This window comes from Odontomachus brunneus, unplaced genomic scaffold (assembly GCF_010583005.1).
Source record: "Odontomachus brunneus isolate Ranch 3 - 2012 unplaced genomic scaffold, Obru_v1 Obru_scaffold_052, whole genome shotgun sequence".
Classification (NCBI taxonomy): Eukaryota; Metazoa; Arthropoda; class Insecta; order Hymenoptera; family Formicidae; genus Odontomachus; species Odontomachus brunneus.
Window position 1 is genome coordinate 2,029,419 of NW_022639502.1, and position 17,540 is coordinate 2,046,958.

General features: G+C 32.3%; 5 protein-coding genes across 8 annotated transcripts in view; 2 read left to right on the plus strand and 3 right to left on the minus strand.

Moving 5' to 3' along the window:
• The window catches only part of LOC116845501 (eukaryotic translation initiation factor 3 subunit B), a 7,689-nt gene extending 5,357 nt beyond the window's left edge, over positions 1-2,332 (minus strand). The window contains exons 1-4 of the mRNA XM_032818270.1: positions 2,125-2,332; positions 1,101-1,296; positions 577-889; positions 119-475 (exon numbers count right to left, since the gene is read on the minus strand). Coding sequence (XP_032674161.1) covers positions 119-475; positions 577-889; positions 1,101-1,296; positions 2,125-2,260 — 1,002 coding nt within the window. The 5' untranslated portion in view covers positions 2,261-2,332. The remainder of the gene's footprint in view (positions 1-118; positions 476-576; positions 890-1,100; positions 1,297-2,124) is intronic.
• A 1,391-nt stretch (positions 2,333-3,723) lies between these two features.
• On the minus strand, positions 3,724-8,717 carry LOC116845502. Of its 2 annotated transcripts, none has more exons than XM_032818271.1 (13): positions 8,677-8,717; positions 8,188-8,330; positions 7,914-8,032; positions 7,617-7,816; positions 7,362-7,447; positions 7,067-7,146; positions 6,327-6,484; positions 5,880-6,173; positions 5,607-5,760; positions 5,381-5,504; positions 5,030-5,170; positions 4,065-4,237; positions 3,724-3,980 (listed from the first exon to the last, which is right to left on the minus strand). In XM_032818271.1, the coding sequence occupies exons 2-13, from the start codon at positions 8,328-8,330 to the stop codon at positions 3,892-3,894; spliced, it is 1,761 nt and encodes a 586-aa protein (XP_032674162.1). In that variant the 5' UTR covers positions 8,677-8,717; the 3' UTR covers positions 3,724-3,891. The 2 variants fall into 2 exon arrangements, with proteins under 2 accessions (XP_032674162.1, XP_032674163.1); XM_032818272.1 differs by lacking the exon at positions 8,677-8,717 and adding an exon at positions 8,451-8,534.
• An 86-nt stretch (positions 8,718-8,803) lies between these two features.
• LOC116845508 (complex III assembly factor LYRM7) lies at positions 8,804-10,509 on the plus strand. 2 transcript variants are annotated; one of them, XM_032818278.1, is made up of 5 exons: positions 8,804-8,960; positions 9,444-9,516; positions 9,613-9,683; positions 9,787-9,868; positions 10,097-10,509. In XM_032818278.1, exons 1-5 carry the CDS (start codon positions 8,937-8,939, stop codon positions 10,222-10,224), a joined length of 378 nt encoding a protein of 125 aa, XP_032674169.1. In that variant the 5' UTR covers positions 8,804-8,936; the 3' UTR covers positions 10,225-10,509. The 2 variants fall into 2 exon arrangements, with proteins under 2 accessions (XP_032674169.1, XP_032674170.1); XM_032818279.1 differs by having other exon boundaries at positions 8,824-8,986.
• Positions 10,510-10,549: 40 nt separating this feature from the next.
• LOC116845505 (glycerol-3-phosphate dehydrogenase [NAD(+)], cytoplasmic-like) lies at positions 10,550-17,284 on the minus strand. 2 transcript variants are annotated; one of them, XM_032818275.1, is made up of 8 exons: positions 17,117-17,284; positions 16,354-16,534; positions 12,293-12,433; positions 12,081-12,222; positions 11,865-11,977; positions 11,497-11,727; positions 11,069-11,268; positions 10,550-10,633 (listed from the first exon to the last, which is right to left on the minus strand). In XM_032818275.1, the coding sequence occupies exons 1-8, from the start codon at positions 17,161-17,163 to the stop codon at positions 10,606-10,608; spliced, it is 1,083 nt and encodes a 360-aa protein (XP_032674166.1). In that variant the 5' UTR covers positions 17,164-17,284; the 3' UTR covers positions 10,550-10,605. The 2 variants fall into 2 exon arrangements, with proteins under 2 accessions (XP_032674166.1, XP_032674167.1); XM_032818276.1 differs by lacking the exon at positions 10,550-10,633 and having other exon boundaries at positions 11,065-11,268.
• Positions 13,203-16,658, plus strand: LOC116845506 (peroxiredoxin-6-like). The gene is made up of 5 exons (XM_032818277.1): positions 13,203-13,415; positions 14,965-15,121; positions 15,264-15,481; positions 15,590-15,665; positions 15,760-16,658. Exons 1-5 carry the CDS (start codon positions 13,333-13,335, stop codon positions 15,886-15,888), a joined length of 663 nt encoding a protein of 220 aa, XP_032674168.1. The 5' UTR covers positions 13,203-13,332; the 3' UTR covers positions 15,889-16,658.
• Positions 17,285-17,540: the final 256 nt, after the last annotated feature.

The window sequence follows — 17,540 nt, forward strand, 5'->3', positions numbered from 1 at the left end:
TAAATATAGAGTAATGTTAATACAGATTAAACAATGTACATGTATAATTTATGAGAATATCTAGTGTGAAACATATTTAGAAGGCTGTTTAAACATAAAATTACAGAAAAATATTCACCGGGGTCTCGTAAACGCTAAGAATATCTTCTCCCATGCGTGCCAGATATTTGTCGTCGTGCGACCAACGGAAGATTGGCCAAACGGAAGATCCGTCAGGGAAAAAGGATCGTTTTTCCTGGCCTGAGAGGATGTCCCAGATCACCAAGCGCTTCTGATCAGAACTCAAATCAGTGCGCGGAGTGTAAGTGACGAGATAACGTTCGCAAGGTGAAAAGTCTATGCACTCAACGCCTCGTTGGCTGAATCTAGCTTGCTGAGTAAACTGCGGTCCACCCCAAAGAGCAACTCCTAATTTGTGGAATGTAGAAAGGTAAGTACCAAGCGGCGACCATTTCACATACGTCTCAGTCCAACGCTGGAAATAAAAGATAAAAAATTAAATCTAGCCTGTTGCAAATTTACACACCTTATCTTATTCATAAAAAAATTTGATCTCAAAGACAAAACACTACTTACATTACGTTCTTCTAGTAAAGTGGGCTCAGGCGCAGAGTTCTGCCAGATCTGTACAGATACACCCGCTCCATTACCGCAGAGAACACAGAATTGATCGTAAGCATCCGGTTCTAGCAGATGATAATGCAAGTCACTGGCAGCCTTGAAGGGCTGTGGTTTTGGTGGCTCCCAATTCTCGGGGATATCCTCAAATTTCTTAAAGTCGGTAAATAAATTGACCTTGAAGGTATGATACTTGTCAATCTTGTAATTGTTAGTGGACTTAGCCGCTGCGAGTGCATTCAAGGGATTGTTATACTCCAAGAAAATATACCTATGGAGAATATTTGTTCATATATTATTGACATATAAAATCATATGTAATTTTATATAATTATATATAATTGTTTTTCCTTTATGGAAGAGAAAATAAAAAAGTAAAATATTCTATAGAATACTATAAAATATTTTGTCAAGAAGAAACAAAATACTTAAAAAAATATTTTACAAATAATATTTGTTTTATTTTTTTTATTTAAACTTACCCTTTAGTAACGTCATTTTCATTTTTTGGATAATATTGATTAACTATTGTGCCAAATTTCCCCAATACCTTGTTGATAACAGATTGTAACTTCTCTAACTTGTCAGGATCTACTTGAGGTACACCATCCACAACAATCACAGATTCTACCCCATCTGTCTCAGAGGGTTTCTGCTTCAGGATATCACCAAGAAGTTCTGCAAATTCACAGTATGAATATGTAATATTGTTACTTAATTATATACCTGAAAGTTTTTTAGCTGTCTTTTATCTTGTTCTTAACAATTGTTTTAAGAAGCAAATTTCAAAGATAAAGGAACTTTTCCTTCAGAAATGACTCCAAAAATGTTTTTCTTCATGTTTTTAAAAAATGTTTACATATTATATCTAATTTAATATCATATTACCATATTCAAAATTATTATTTTGATATTCTTGTTTTTTTATTAATCTACTTCTACTAATGTTTTAAAATTTTATGTGGTTATTTAAAAAAATGATAGAGATCTTTTTGTTCAGGTTGATATATTCTGCATACATACGTTGTCATATCTCATGTCAGACACATTGGGTCTGTTTTCTATTGTTGAATTAGTGTACACTTTCGGAATTTAAAGATACAGATATACAGATAAAATTTGGTGGAAGACAGATGAGAGAGAACTAGTGCAGCCAGGTCAGCAATAGTAAATAGACTCCTTCTATATAACAAATACGACTCACAACTTCATGAATAAAATACAAGTAAAAAAATCGCTATAACGTTCAGTTATTTGTAGGTTAGGTCACGTTGACAATTTATTAGGTGCATAATAACCGACAAGGCCGCTGATGTCGTTTGATGTTTGAAAGAATCCTAAAAACACCTACAGTTTAACGGATTAGTAGTGAGTAAAGATAATGAAGATAATTATTACACGTGTTACACGTGTGACATGAGGAGAGAGTGCCATGCTTGCAACGAGGTGGTGGCGACAGATGCGAACAATCGAATTGAAGATTATGAGAAGGAATGAGACGCTCACCTTCATCGGTGATATCATCGACGAAGCCCTCAGGATCACTGAAGTTAGGTTCCTCATCGTCATTCATTGGATCTTCGTTACCTTTTGCGGCGTCCTCGTTCTGCGCCGCTTTTTCGGCCTGGGTTTTTTTCGCCATCTTGGAAACCTCTCTGCACGTTCTCGTGCCGTGCGTCCGCGCCGCGTCGTAAAGGAAATGGCAGTGGATCGCATGTCACGACATAACAGCAAACCTCTTGTGCATGCGCATGCGCATATATCGCGATTCTGATGTTCTTAGGTTGCGATTCATTAAAAGCTTATTTACAATTTCTGTAAGAATATGGCTGTATGGCTGTAAGACGCAAAATTAATTATTTTCATTCGCTGACAGCTCACGTTACAGCCTTACAGACTTTGGCTCCTGCACCCAGGACGCGATAATGCTTGCCGCGCGGCGGAAATTCGCGCGACAGCCAATCAATATGCTGCTTTCGGTAATAATCTTCTAGCTCTTACGGAAAAACAACATATTGATTGGCTGTCGCGCGGACTTCGCCGCGCGGCAAGCATTACCGCGTCCTGTGTGCAGGAGCCATTATAGCATGTTCAACTGGCTCGGGAGTATCCCGATTGACCACGGTACGATTGGACACAACCAACCGATGAAAAGAATTATCTAGTAAATTACTAATATTAGTATTTCTTACCTCCATGCGTTACTACATATGATTACATGTTGTACGTGTAATACATATATATCACAAATTTCTTATTTACTCTATAAACATTTTTATATTTCACCTTTACCTTATTAGTATTTTTTCTTTTTTATAATACTTATGCAAAAATTTATATAATAATAACTTAAAAATAAAGATTATATAATATAAACACGCGATTGTGCATCGCATTTCTTTTGAAAATAATACCATGTCGGAAAAATTCTTCTTCAACTTTGAAAATTTAACTAATGGTAATTATCCAGTTTAGAGGCCTCACCTCCGATTTCGATGAAAGTAGGCTCAATCGACGCGCTTTTGCATGCCAAACAATGTTTTCCTCTGACAAAATCGTTGCTCTCTACTGCGAAGCGAGATATTAATTGTTAGAGATGCTAAATAGATTAAAGAGGATAGGTTAAGAAACCCGTCATTGCAATGTAAAATCTGTTAGTTAGAGTTGCACTTATTGTATTAGTGTAACGCAGTGTGCAGCAACTTCATGAAAATACTTAAATTAAGAATATTTTTAATATATTTGATATTTTGTAACATTTTGGGAAAGATATCAAACGATGAGCGGGAGGCTGCGCCTTCGCCCCACTTAAAAACTGACCTAACACAACCTATCGTCACATTGGTTATCGGTTATTGTTTATTAAAAGTCAAACCTTTTTTGTCAACTTTTTAATAAACAATGACTGCGGCCATCACCCCGTCGCGGTGTGGGGGGTCTGGAGGGCGAAGCCTCCCAGTCACACAGCTAGACGGTATGACAGATTTTCTAACCTAATGCGCTCTCAACTTTATTAATATCTCGCTTCGCAGTAGAGAACGACGATTTTGTCAAATAAAAAATAAAAAAGTTGTTTCTTTAACAAAAACGCGTCAATTGAGCCTACTTTCATCGAAATCGGAGGTGAGGCCGCTAAACTGAATAAGTACCAAATCCTTGAATTGTGTACAAAATTGATGATTGCAATATAATACATTATATTATTATATTATTATATTATTATATTATTATATTATTATATTATATTATTATATTATTATATTTTGATCATATTTAATTGGAATAATCCTCATATTTCTGGATCCATAGAGTGTGGTAAAACTCCCGTTGATTTAGAATGAGCTTCTTCTGAGATTGGAGATCTATTATGAAAACAATATCATAAAAATAAATATTATTTTGTAATCAGCATAACAGAAGATAACGATAAATGGATAAATTCATACCAAGAAGAATGCAGAAGACTGTTGCAGCATCCTGTTTCGTATATGCATTCTGTTTCAAGTCCGTATCTTTTGGAACAAGTTGACTGAACTTTACATATGGCTGGTCATGCCAGAGCACTTCTAACATAGCTATAATTTCCTGGCTCGTCAAAAATGCACATTGATCAGTTGAGCTGATAACAAAAACAATGTTTGTGTTATACTGCATGTTATATTACATAGTTTCTTTCGTGATTAATGTGGTTTTGAAATGACAATAAACTAAGATTTGTCAGTCCTTAAGTCTCCTAGTCCCTCGCATTGTCTATCCCTTTTTAATGACATCAGAAACAAGAAAAAATGCATACTAAAAATTCTTGCGAAATATATTGAAATAAAAATATATATCCACAAAGTAACACTTATAATTGATTAGACAAATTTGTAAGATATTCTGTGCACTCCCCTTTTGCTCTAACAATCAATTTATTGTAAATTAACCTGAATAGAAATATATAGGCTAAGAAGATGAATTGTGTCATGTTAATTTACAACAAATTATTGATTGTTAGACCAAAAGCGGAGTGCACGGAATCTTATATATTTGTTTAATCGATTGCAAATGTTACTTTATGAATATATATTTTTATTTTAACGTATTTCGCAAGAATTTTTATCATGCATTTTTTCGCTTCTGACGTCATTAAAAAGAGATAGACAATGCGAAGGGTCAGGAGCCTTAAAAAAAACAATGAAAATGAGACAGGTTGCTACTACAAAAAGTTTGGTCGCTTTAACTTGAAGCTGATTAATTATAAATTAATTTCTTAATCATTAATGTTTAAGTGTCTCTTAAGAATGTATCATGCAATAAATAATGAAAAATATCTTCTATTCTTAATCGGAAGATGCCTGTCTGCAAAAGTTATCAAATATGATTTAGATCCCAAGATTTGTAATTAACAGAAAGAGGAATTTTAAGGTACCAAGTGGAAGGTAGTGAAATTTCATCTTTTGATGTAGAAAGAATTTTCATCTTTTCCAATACAATATCTATATCTTCTAAGGTATCGTTAGCATCATCCACGTCTGCCCTGGTCTCCTGATGCAGTGGTTTGTCAATAACCCTAAAATAATTTTACAAATAATTGAGGCATAACAGATTTGAGACATTGGGAAATCAAGGAAGTGTTGAAAATTTCAGAAATAAAGATATCAATAAAAAAAAAAGAAATATAAAAACATCCTAAATTAGCATATTGGAAATAAAAGACAGGCGAGAGTCATCGCGATATTTTTGATATATTGGTTTTCTGGGATGAAATTATTGTATTAACCATGTAGTTTGAACTGGGACAATATTGGACTGTTCAATAGAAGGTTGTTCAAGATCAACCTTGCTTGTCATCGGTCCTGTGTACTCATCTACTGTTCTCTGTAATCCACGTACTTCTTCCGGGTCTGAAAGCACAGATATATATTTATTCACAGTATTAAGTTTATTCACAGTATTTAACAAGAATATTTGATGTCTGAGTATTTGGATACAAGTCTATATCGTACATTGTTCGACAATAGATGTGTCCTTGTTTACACTTTTGCATGGTCTTTTAGTGTGGTTGACAAAAAGCTTGCGCAAAGATTTGGTATCATATTGCGAAGGTCGTGTCAAGAGATCAATGGACGATATCTTATGTATTCGCGGTATTTCCATTTCCTGAAAGTATTGTCCGAAGAGTACAAAGTAAAATGTCAATTATCTTTTGGAACTTTAAAGTTTTTAAATTTGTATACTTTCTGGTTCTATATATAAAATTACGCAATTTTGAAACTTACTCTGCACTCAAAATTTATATTCTGACGCCACTTTTCTAATACAGTGTTCGTCAATACTGTCCTCTTATCAATAACTAATTTTTTTCTGCTGACAACAAATGTATTTAAACTCGAATGTAAAGATTCCAGTTCCATGTTTAAGTCCATGTGCTGTGAAAAAACCATCATTTCCATATCTTTTACAGGCATTGTATGAGTTAGTGTTTGTTCTGGTATTGGTGTATCTTCTTGAGGAATAGGAGCTATGTCCATTGCAGTATCTGCAATGGGTAATTTAATATTCTCCAATGATATCTGTAAAATTAAATATAGAACAGAAATTAAAATAAGTATTAGAGTAAAAATGTAAGGCCTATAATATGATAATCATTCAAAATCTGTTTACATTGCTTTCCAACTACAAGAAATTTATAGCAATAAATTATATAGTTATAGATTAATATGTACTCGTCTTCTCTTTGATGGTGTTTCCACTTGTGGTTGACGTGATTGTCGTTTTTGAGGAGTAGAAGGAGCAGACTTTCCTTTATATTTATCTGTTATCTTCAATTTATCAACAAGTACTGAACTCGAGATACGAGGTGAATGCATCTCCTGATGGATCTCTATTCCACAAAATTGCCAATGTGAGAACTTATTTTAAATTATTATAAATAAGTTATTTAAAACAATTATAAAAATTATTTATATAAGTCCGTAATTTTTTTAACAATTTAAGTGCTAATGTTCTTAGTTGAAAAAATTACTTTTGATAACTAGATGAAAATTAAATTATAAAGCATAAATAAGGTGGGATCATACATAACTCTGATATTTTTTAAATTTATTTTTTTCTTTTGCATGTTAAAATTTGTATTAGGTTAAATAAGTAGCAATTTAAGAATAAATTATTGTATAAAAATATTTTTTATTAATTGTAGTGTCTGACTTTGGTGCAAACATATCACATGGTCTCAATGAATTAAAAAATATATACCAAATAAGATCATCGTTGACTCTACCCTGTTATTTAAGGGTAAACATTAAACATTAACCCTTAGAACACGGAACAGCGTGAAGCTGAATGTTCTGTATGGCCAATGCTCATCAGATCACCCTTATTTTTTTATGCACACAGATTACAGTGACGGTTTTCATTGATCAAATATATACATCCACAGTACTCTAAGGGTTGAAAAAAATCTTACCTGCTGCTATTTCTACGTCAGTTCTCATCTCTGTGCTCTTGTGCTTGTCATCTGTGATTTGCATCATTTGCTCCATATATCTGTATAACAAAGCATACATTTTATACATTTTATAAAATTACCTAATTTATTAAATATGATTGTTATAAGCTTATTATATCATAATTTAAGAACAAAGTAGAAAGGTAAGAGTAACAGGTGCATAGGACACATATCGTTATAATTTATGAAAGATTGAGTTTCTCTGCACTAGGATTAGGATGTTGTGGAAGATACAGGAGTTACAGGAACTAACAATGCGATATCATTGTCATGCTCAAGCATGAAGTCCAGTTCCTCATCAGTCAATACACCAAAATTCAGACATGTTGCATCTTGCATCTGCATGAACGACAATTTAAAAATTAAACATGAAAGGCAAAAAGATTTGGAAATGATCATATCTAGTTCTAAAATGTAGGAATAGGAATATGGGTATATGCAGATTTTGAATACAATATTTTCTTGATACGTGATAATTGTCAAATTAGCTTATAAAAAATATACGTACAAGTACTTTCATTGCATTATCAGGCATTTCGTCTGGAAGAATATGCAAGTCTTCTTTCATCTGACGATCAAGGAGTTTTAGTTCCCTCAAAGGGAGTTCGATCTCTGGTAAGGTATCAAGAGCTCGTACAGCATTGAAACTTGGCTCTGAGTCCAACTTTGAGGTGTAATTAAATATCTTCCAAATGTCAACAAGTTCCTCTAAAAAGTAGTAAGATTTAAAATGAAGAATATAAAAAATAAATATTCAATTATTGATTTATATTAAACTTTTTCTATAAAGAAATGTTAAACTCACTCTGATAGTATTCAACTTGATAAGAAAAAATTCTTGTTACACCATACATCAGCTGAGATGACAGATATAAACTGAACTTTTTATTATTGCGTAATAGTATTGCTTGCAAAATCTCTTCGCTAACAATGAAATGTCAGATATTAGAGAATAAGCATTATTTTGTAAGAATAAATAAAATAAAATATATAATAATATATATTGTAAGAATAAATAAAATGAAATATATAATAATATATATTGTAAGAATAAATAAAATATAAATAAAATAATATACCATGTTGTTGTTACATTTATCTTCTTTATAGCAGCTGTGTTGTAATATTTCTTAAAAGTATTTACACTGTTTGTTGCAGCAAGCCAGCAAGGTGCTAGTTTACCTCTGTGTCGACGAGACAGTAGATGAGCTGGATAGAACATCTGTTAAAAAACAGGTAGTATTCATAAAAGCGATAGCGTAAATAACTAAATAGTAAAAGCTTATGTGATACAAAATCAATATATCGATTGTGATGACAAAATCTTTATAATCAAGATTACTTTAATATGCGTTTATCAACTTGTCAAACGATAAATAGGTCGAGTTTTTTAATTCATCGATGGATCCATTGTATGATGCGCAAATGCAACGTTTCGCTGTATTTACGCATCATGCGATGGATTCATCGATGAATTAAAAAACTCGCCCATAATGCACGCTCAATAGCGTGAATATACGGTGGAACAGTTAATTAAAGATCCTTTTAATTTCTAGAAAAATAATTACTTTTATTCCGTTAGCATCTTTTGATTCCGTTAGCCGTTGAAATTTAAGCCGTTTGAAAATTTAAATGCTATCAATAGTACCAGTATATAAAAATTAAAATACACTAACTGAAAGCAGATTGAGTTTTGATATATAGATGTTGGTAATAGTATACGAGTTTCTAGTTTCTTTTTTATTATACACAAAGAATGATTGATTTTTCTAATTTATATATACATATGTCTTTATTATAACAGATAATATTTGAGAAAATTGCTAAAATGGGTGACTCTCTCCGACGAGAAGTAAATTATTAATGGATTTATTACATGTGATTATAATTGTACTTTAAGATTATGTTTGTTGTTTTTTTAGGTTATCCATTAAAATCTCCTTTATATTTATGATTTATAACCACCACAGACGAAAGTATATTAAGTTATTCATTCATAATTCTTAAAGATTATAGTTTCATGATCTTTAAAATTTGGAAATCTAATATCAAATAGATTTAATTATAAAATAAATGTTCAAACGCAGTAATATTAATCAAATTTCGAGATAGTTTTTTATTTAAGCACAATTTGTTTAAAACATTTAGTATAAACACAGTTTATATAATATAATTACTAAATATAATTATAGTATACTAAATATATAGTTTATATAAGTACTACTAAATATAAGTAGTATATGTATATAACTCCAATAAAACTATAACTTATTTATTTTACCTTTATTTCTTTGTTACTTCTTTGCTTATGTTTGTCATTGCTTAATGTTTTTAGGTATTGCAAGTGTTTAAGAAACTTCATAGAACACGTTTGAGAAAGTTTGAGGGTGATAAACATGCATTGCAAGGTAATTACAACTTGTTGATAAAATTTTTCCATCACAATTTCTCAATATATATATTGAACTCATTCTTAACAAGTAACATTTTATTATGTTGTTTAGTTGTAAGAAACAAGATAAACGAAGAATATAGAAAATACAAAAATATAACAAACAGTGCAGCCATTGAAGAGGTACATTTGTGCAAAATTTTGGTATACAGAGTAATCTACAATTTGCCTATAAAATAAGATCACTGAATGTGATATACATACATTATAATTATTACTGTTTCAGTTAAATAGATTTGCACAGGAAATTGAACATGAAGTGCGTACAACTGTTATTCAAACTGTTGAAACAGCTCCTGGAAGAATAGGTAATAAGCATGAATTGTAATTTTAGGATATGTATATATGGATATATCATAAATTAAGATTAAATATACAACTATTAGTATACTTTATTAATAATATAAATACATAATTAATAATTACAGAATTTATTGTTCATTTTGAATACTAAAAATAATTTTATATAATTAAATCTATATTATCTGATTGATAAATTATAATATTATATATAAATTATAAAATATATATTTCAGAACTGCAATTGACTCCAGATGTCCTATTGGATAATGTGCCATACAAAGACCAAGAAGATAAGTCAAACAAGAAAGAGATCCAAGGGAGTTTAAGTGACACATCTAAAATATCGAAAGATATCAAGTGATGAAAATTAAAAGCAACTTATAGATTAATATTTAATTAACTTATAGGTAAATAACTTATAGATAAATATTTAATTATTTGAAATTGTAATATTTGTAAATATCACATTAGTTACATACTATGTATATGTGTGTATATGTTAAATATATAAAGGTAAAATATGCATTATTACATTATTAACTGTGATTAAAGAACATCATTAACTGTGATAAAAGAATAACTAAGTTTATAATTAAAATAACTTTTATTTATTTACAGCAATAAATTACAATGGCTGTGCAAGATATGTACAAGTTTATGTTATCTAAGTTGTTTCCTTTGTTTTCACTGTCTCAGACTGCACCTATACTAGGCCAATTCATGTTTTGTTTATCTTTAGTAACTATGCGTTTTCTTCCGCTAGTTTCATCCTGGAACATGAGAAAATTGCTGCACATATTTATTCCATACTGTCGTCATGTACATAAATGATGTTTGTTGCTCACCTTTTACATGCAAATTTCATGTAATTATTTATGTATGAAAGAGCAAGGGATAAAATTTATACAGAACAAGAGGTATTGTTCTTAGCATTTGTCGGAGTGTATAAAGGAGAGGCAAGTTCAGAACATGAAGAGGTTCTTTGGGGCAAATCTGAGGAAAATCCAATGATAAGTGATCCAATGAGGAAAGTTCAATAAAAGGTGCAACATTTGGTTAATTAATTACAGTTATGTATGTAATATGGAATAATTATTTTTAGGATTATCGATTTATCAATTAATCGATTATCGATTCATGTATCATGGTTTAATCAAATTTGAAAAAAAAAGCGTATGTTAAAATCAATTATACGAGAGTCTTACACGTGCTCCGGATGACTGCGAATTTGATCGATAAGATCTGCCGGTCGCAGTTGGTCTGTGCAGATGCGATGCACTGCGGTAAACAGAGGGAACTTGTCCATCAGATTGCGCGACTTCAACATATCGTGGACCTCGTCCGCAGTTGCTGGCCCCTGAAGCTTTTGTCCGGATAACAGCTCGTCTTCCAGTTCTCTGATGGTCTAATGAACATGTTATTATATATTACTGTAGTGGAATCGCCTTTTTCTCACTAAAATATTGAGGATTATATCGTAATTAAATTTTCCAATTAAACTTCTTCTAATTCCAAACAAAAATCATGATATTTATATAATTAATCTCAGCTGTACTTCAAATGATGTGAGTTAAAAGTGCTATAAATCTAAATTTCTTTTTAGGTTCCAGAAGCTACAAAGATCTGTTCTCACTTTTCCAGTCTTCACAAACTGTTCGCAGACTCTGCGATTCCTCCCACCATAGCAAGTGGTGATGAGATCCGCCACGCCGCAGCTTTCAAAAAACGTGGACAGCTTGGAGCCACTGTAAAACGTATCTACGAACTTTACCATCTCCATCAGCCCTAGTCGGATCACCGCGGCTTTCGTGTTGTCGCCTAATCCAAGACCATCCACGAAACCGGCTGCGCACGCCACGATGTTCTACGAACACGAAGTGTTTAGTTAATGAATTGACAAAGAAAGTGGGAAAATTTGTCTTGTTACAAAAGTAGAATATTTTAAATATTGTCTCTCTAGCGAGAAGATAAATTATATTTTTTTAAAAAGAATATACTTGCCTTTAAAGCTCCACAAACTTCCACAGGCTCGCAGTCCTCCACAACGACTACTCGGAAATTAGAAGTTTGGATGAGATCCCTCAGCACCGACGCTAGTCGTTTGTCTTTACATCCTGCAATTTTATGCGTCAAGTTAGAAAATTTTATAAGTTTCGAGCGGACATTACATATCAAATAGTCTTAAGTTAATTAAACTTAAATTTCAAAAATATTTACCAATCGTTGTTTCGCAAAATTTTTCTTCGGCGACCTCGTTCGCGAGATTGGCACCCATTAGAACATTACACTGTATTCTAAGATTCTTTTCGATAATTTTGGAGATCAACTCGATATTGTTTCCTTCGCCTCGGCCGAAACCCTTCGAATGAAAATCGAGAATTTAATTCAACGAATTTCGGGAGCACAAGAAGGAATTATTTGAAACATACTTTGATGAGAGAAAGTCCTACTGCGGTCGGTTTTATGTTGTCCAACAGCGTCGAGCATAATGTACGAATAAACTGGTGAGGTAAAACAAAAATAAGGATGTCAGCGTCTTTTGCGGCTTCCACGACGTCAGGTACGGCGACCTGGAAAGAAATGCAGAAATATTTAACTTGAAACTTGTATCAAATTAAAAGACATAATCGTTGAAAATAATCATATATGTAGTGCTTCGATATAATATTTTTAGTTGTAAGGAATAGAATTTATCGTATCATTATTTAATACGATAAATTATTGCGAATTGTACATAAACTTTAGCTTATATGACAGAACATTTTAGGATCTAAAGAAGACACTTTAGACCATCTGTAGTAGCAAGATAAAGAGACTTATTTCAATCTTCTTTGAATAATATGACGTAACTGATTATCCGATTAAAAATAGAAGTCATAAAGATCGGTTTCTTCTAATCGCAAAAATTGCATTAGTTCAGATCAAACTGAAATTAATATACGCTTTTAAGATTATAAGTATACTAATAAGTATTACTAATTATAAGTATACTACTATAATAATTATGCTATTAACTAATGAGTACAATTGTAATTAATAAGTGATTCATTATAAGATACATGTGAAAGTAAATTTTAGAGTAAAAACAGTTTCAATTAGATCACATTATTACTAATAATGATAATTATTTTAAAAACTGTTAAGAGCTTTTGCGTGACACCTATTTGATTCGAAATTAGATAAAACGATTGATAATGCAATCAGCAAAAATCAACGTTTGATATGAAAGAACACATAAACGTGACATAACGTAGACATAAACGTGTAGAGATACGATATCTGATGCATGTAACATCGTATTAGAGATCTGAGCGCCGCATATAAAATGTGCGCATGAGCTCGTAGGCGATGCAGTTTGCCGCAGATTGGCATCCAAGGGATTAGCGCGCTCCGCAAGCAACCTGTTGAAAGTGACAATCGAGATTCGAGCAATTTTTTCTTCGAGCATCCAGTCAAGGTTACTGTAATAATGAGGCTCCACAGCATTGTACCGAATTTTAAGGCCGAGACCACGCAGGGCCCCATCGATTTTTACGAGTGGCAGGGCAACTCGTGAGTCGCCTAAATTATAACATATTGATTTTATTTAATGTTTAATTTATATATTTCTGATTTTATTTATAATATTGATTATATTTGTCAATGTATGTAATATCATATTACTTTGAACTCTTCCGCAAAATTCAATCATTTATTAATTTAGAGCTTGTTAAAAATAAGAGTTAACAGTTTTAACACGTTCGCTACTAGCATCACGCAATGTGTGACGCAACGATCTCTCACTTCAAGTTTATCTTTATTCAAAATTTCCAATTTTATTTAATGTTTTCGCTACTATAATGTCACGTATGTATGACAACGATACTGTTCTTTGAAAAGACCACATATAAACGAACGAACGAAGTCTATTTTACATAATTACATGAAAATAAATGTAATGTAATCTTTGGATAGAGTTTCTCACATGAATCGTGATAATATTATATAACGCGTGTTAATATTATATAACGCGAAAGAAATATAAGAAAAAAGATAGTAATACGTTATCATAAATCAGAATTACTTTCGATATTACAACTTATCTAGCTTGTAATAATATTCTAATCAACCCACATGACCAGAGATTGCGAAATCGTTGGATTTGAGGCAGATGGCAAACTATTGAATTTGCATTTATTCACGTTTATGATTTACATCAAAGCGTAATTTAAGAATAGATATCCTGTTTAACATAATCAGCATTGTAAACAACAACCTATTGAAGTTAACTTACGTAATAATTAATGGAAATTAACTAGCGCTTGTCAATTTGCAAATATCTGATTTTATGCAATTGAAAAGTAAATTACAGTTGTATGTGATACACTTTATTACGCTAAATTGCAGTCTTATGTGTCATATCACGATTTATGAAACTAATTTATTTCGCATATCTACTTGCAGTAAGTGCGTCGCAGCAAACTTCTGAAGGTTACAAGTATACGCGTTACTAGTATATTATATGCGTGAATTACAAATGCGTGAATAAGGAACAGCGGATCGTTCAATCGGTGCTTTGCACTGAAAAATTTCAGAGCGACCATGAGCTGAAATAAATACAGATTGCAACAACGAGTGTTTATCCTTGACACTACGGCCAAAACGAGAGAGAACACAGCTATAATAAGTGCTCGCACTTGAAAGCACTCGAGTCAAGGCAGACGTGGACAGTTTTATCATTGTAGCTCTGATAGGTGCCGTAACAAGCGATTACATTTCGTAGCAATTTTTGTCGAGTAATACATTCGTTTATCATTCAGGCTTTCGCTTAGGCATACTAATTCTAATCACACTCGGATTTGACTATTTTAATTTAATATTATTATTATATATTATTTTTCCTTATTTATTATAAATTGTCTAATTTTGTACTTTCATTTACACATGTTTCTATTATCAATATTGAATTTAACTATTTCAATTTAATATTTTCTTCCCTTATTTGCTAAGTTCTCTCTGTTTTTGTATTTTCATCTACTATTACTTTCCAATATTTTTCAATATCGATTTTAGTTCTTAACTGACTTTTGCTAACTTGACGATCGTTTACCACTTTTTGCAGATGGGTAGTTCTGTTCTCTCACCCTGCCGACTTCACCCCCGTGTGCACCACCGAATTGGGTCGCATCGCAGTACACCAGCCTTACTTTGTTAAGCGCAACACCAAATTGTTGGCTCATTCCGTTGATAAACTTAAAGACCATGTGGACTGGGTCAATGTAAGTATTTTCTGTACTCAATATCCAAGACATTCGATTTTTTGTTTTTAATAAATTAAATTACTCATTCAATATTCCAATTGACGCTTGTAATTATTCGCGATTATTTGACTTTCTAATTAATCATTCTCGTTGCTCATAGGATATTAAGTCGTACTGCCTAGACATTCCTGGAGCTTTCCCGTATCCCATCATTGCTGATCATGACCGCAAACTCGCCGTGCAACTGGACATGATCGACGAGAAGAACAAGGATGATCCGGAAACCGCTACGACCGTCCGCGCTCTGTACATTATCAGTCCGGATCATCGTTTGCGATTGTCTATGCAATATCCGCAATCCACCGGACGTAATGTCGAGTGAGTCGATCTTGAAATTTCAAATGTATCGAGTTTTATGCTTTTCTGATTTCTTTCCGGTGTTTAATCATCCGTGAAACGTGAGAAATAATGTTATTTTCGTTTCAGTGAAATATTACGTGTGATTGATTCGCTGCAGCTCGTCGACAAAATACCAGAAATAGCAACGCCCGCTAACTGGGTGGTAAATCTTACTTTATCTCTGTTTTGTTCTTCTCTACTTGTGATAACATTCGATCACGTATATTCTGTTTAATTACATGCGCAAATCATTTTAGCCGGGCGAGAAGGTGATGATCTTGCCGACAGTGAAAGACGAGGATCTTCCGAAACTCTTCCCGGGAGGTGTCGACCGTGTAAACATGCCTTCCGGAAAGGTCTACGTCCGCACCACCACCGATTATTAATTGAAAATTAATTCTCTCTACAACACGAATATACTTACACATTCCGGATTTCTATCGAAATATCTTTTCTTTAATTTGACATGCTTGATGTTGCGCTTGTAGCTTTTCGAATCCACATGTGAGATTGAAAGTATGTATTTATGAAAATTGTTCTAATACAAATTGCAGTGGCAGCAATTTTAATACTTTGCACTTATAGAGTTTAAGTTTCTAGATTTTTGGATTTCAAAATCTTTATCTCAAATTGTTTTCAATTAACATATTTTTAAATTTTATGTTATAATTTCTTTTAGCTATATTTAATTTTTCACAGTAATCATTTTGGCAATCCTTAAAAGTAAATATGTCAAATTTTATTGCAATACGAAATTGTATCATTGTATATATAATTTTTTAGTATGATATGTCTTCTTTAACATGAATAATCTTGCAACTGATAGAAACACTAATATATGAAATACTTACCACATTTTCCGGAAGTTTGTGTCCAGGCAAATATTTAACGTTCTCGTGCAAATTGTTGATGATGTCAGTAAGCTTCTCATTATTAATGATTTCTTCATACACATACATTGTCACTCGAGTTTCGAATATGTTGTTGAACTTCATAACATTCGCGCCAACGATCTTCGCGATCGCAGAGCCCCTGAAATAATACGTCGCATGTTACAAAAAGATATTTTGCACAAAGAATATGTATTTGTCACTTCATTACTTTTGATTAATAAAATGTGATGTATTAATAAATATATTATTCTTATATAATTATAGATATATAATTCAATTTTAATCGGCGTATACATCATGGAAAAACACTATAGGGAAATATTGGAGAATTGATTGTATAAATTTTATTTATTAAATGTGCAGTTATACATGTTATTCGTCCTTGAAATTACGTGGTGATGCAGCGAGTTAATTTTGGAACAATAAGTAGTGCACAATCGTATTGTATGGCATATCTGTCATAGAAAACTAGATCAAAAGAAACTGCATTCTGTTCTATTAATGGCTGCACAAATATAGTTATTCTTTAAAAATTAAATATTAGTTTTTTAATATTATTTAAAGCTTCATACATATAATACTAATTAATTAATGAAACAATATTAAACTTTCGATCGACCTACGATTATGTAAAATCAAAGACAAAGGTAAAAAATAATGCGATCATAATTGCGTTTGAAATTAATCACTAATTATTTAACTTCAGTCAAAAGGAAATTACCAATTGCCACTACCGACGATGCATACTCTCTTCTTCGCGTCCGGCATCGTTTCTCCTTCCTTGATGTTTTCTTCTTTAACGATATTCTATCCGATCGACAGCTGATCGATCGCGAGGATGGACTGGCCGACTGACTTAGAAGCCCGCTGACCTTAACGGCGATTGCCAATTATTTTCTAACAGCTTGTGCGCAAGCTCTGGACCAAGGCCAACCAAGCAAAAACTCCGAATGGTGAAGAAGCGCCATGACGAAATTAGCGGTGTGCAAATAGTGATAACAAAGCCTGAACTTGACACTACATGATCTGTCCCTAATTTAAATTTTGCAATAATTTTACAGATGATAATGAAAATGAAAAAATGATCTGGACACTTAGATCTATAAAATTTCTAACACGGAAAGAATTGAAATTGAAAACAAAAA

Bases quoted from the DNA above. Each gene is read 5' to 3' on its own strand.
- LOC116845502 (XM_032818271.1), bottom strand. From the start codon at position 8,330: ATGTTCTATCCAGCTCATCTACTGTCTCGTCGACACAGAGGTAAACTA. The intron at 6,485-7,066 runs GTAAGATTTTTT...TTTGTGGAATAG, and splicing joins TGACGTAGAAATAGCAGCAG to AGATCCATCAGGAGATGCAT. The intron at 4,238-5,029 runs GTACCTTAAAAT...TTTTGTTATCAG, and splicing joins ATTTCACTACCTTCCACTTG to CTCAACTGATCAATGTGCAT.
- LOC116845508 (XM_032818278.1), top strand. From the start codon at position 8,937: ATGGGTGACTCTCTCCGACGAGAA. The intron at 8,961-9,443 runs GTAAATTATTAA...TAATGTTTTTAG, and splicing joins GTGACTCTCTCCGACGAGAA to GTATTGCAAGTGTTTAAGAA. The intron at 9,517-9,612 runs GTAATTACAACT...TATGTTGTTTAG, and splicing joins TGATAAACATGCATTGCAAG to TTGTAAGAAACAAGATAAAC.
- LOC116845506 (XM_032818277.1), top strand. From the start codon at position 13,333: ATGAGGCTCCACAGCATTGTACCGAATTTTAAGGCCGAGACCACGCAG. The intron at 13,416-14,964 runs GTGAGTCGCCTA...CACTTTTTGCAG, and splicing joins TACGAGTGGCAGGGCAACTC to ATGGGTAGTTCTGTTCTCTC. The intron at 15,482-15,589 runs GTGAGTCGATCT...TTTTCGTTTCAG, and splicing joins TCCACCGGACGTAATGTCGA to TGAAATATTACGTGTGATTG.
- LOC116845505 (XM_032818275.1), bottom strand. From the start codon at position 17,163: ATGCCGGACGCGAAGAAGAGAGTATGCATCGTCGGTAGTGGCAATTG. The intron at 11,978-12,080 runs GTAAATATTTTT...ATAAAATTGCAG, and splicing joins ATTTTGCGAAACAACGATTG to GATGTAAAGACAAACGACTA. The intron at 11,269-11,496 runs GTGAGAACAGAT...CATGTTCATTAG, and splicing joins AGTTTGTGAAGACTGGAAAA to ACCATCAGAGAACTGGAAGA.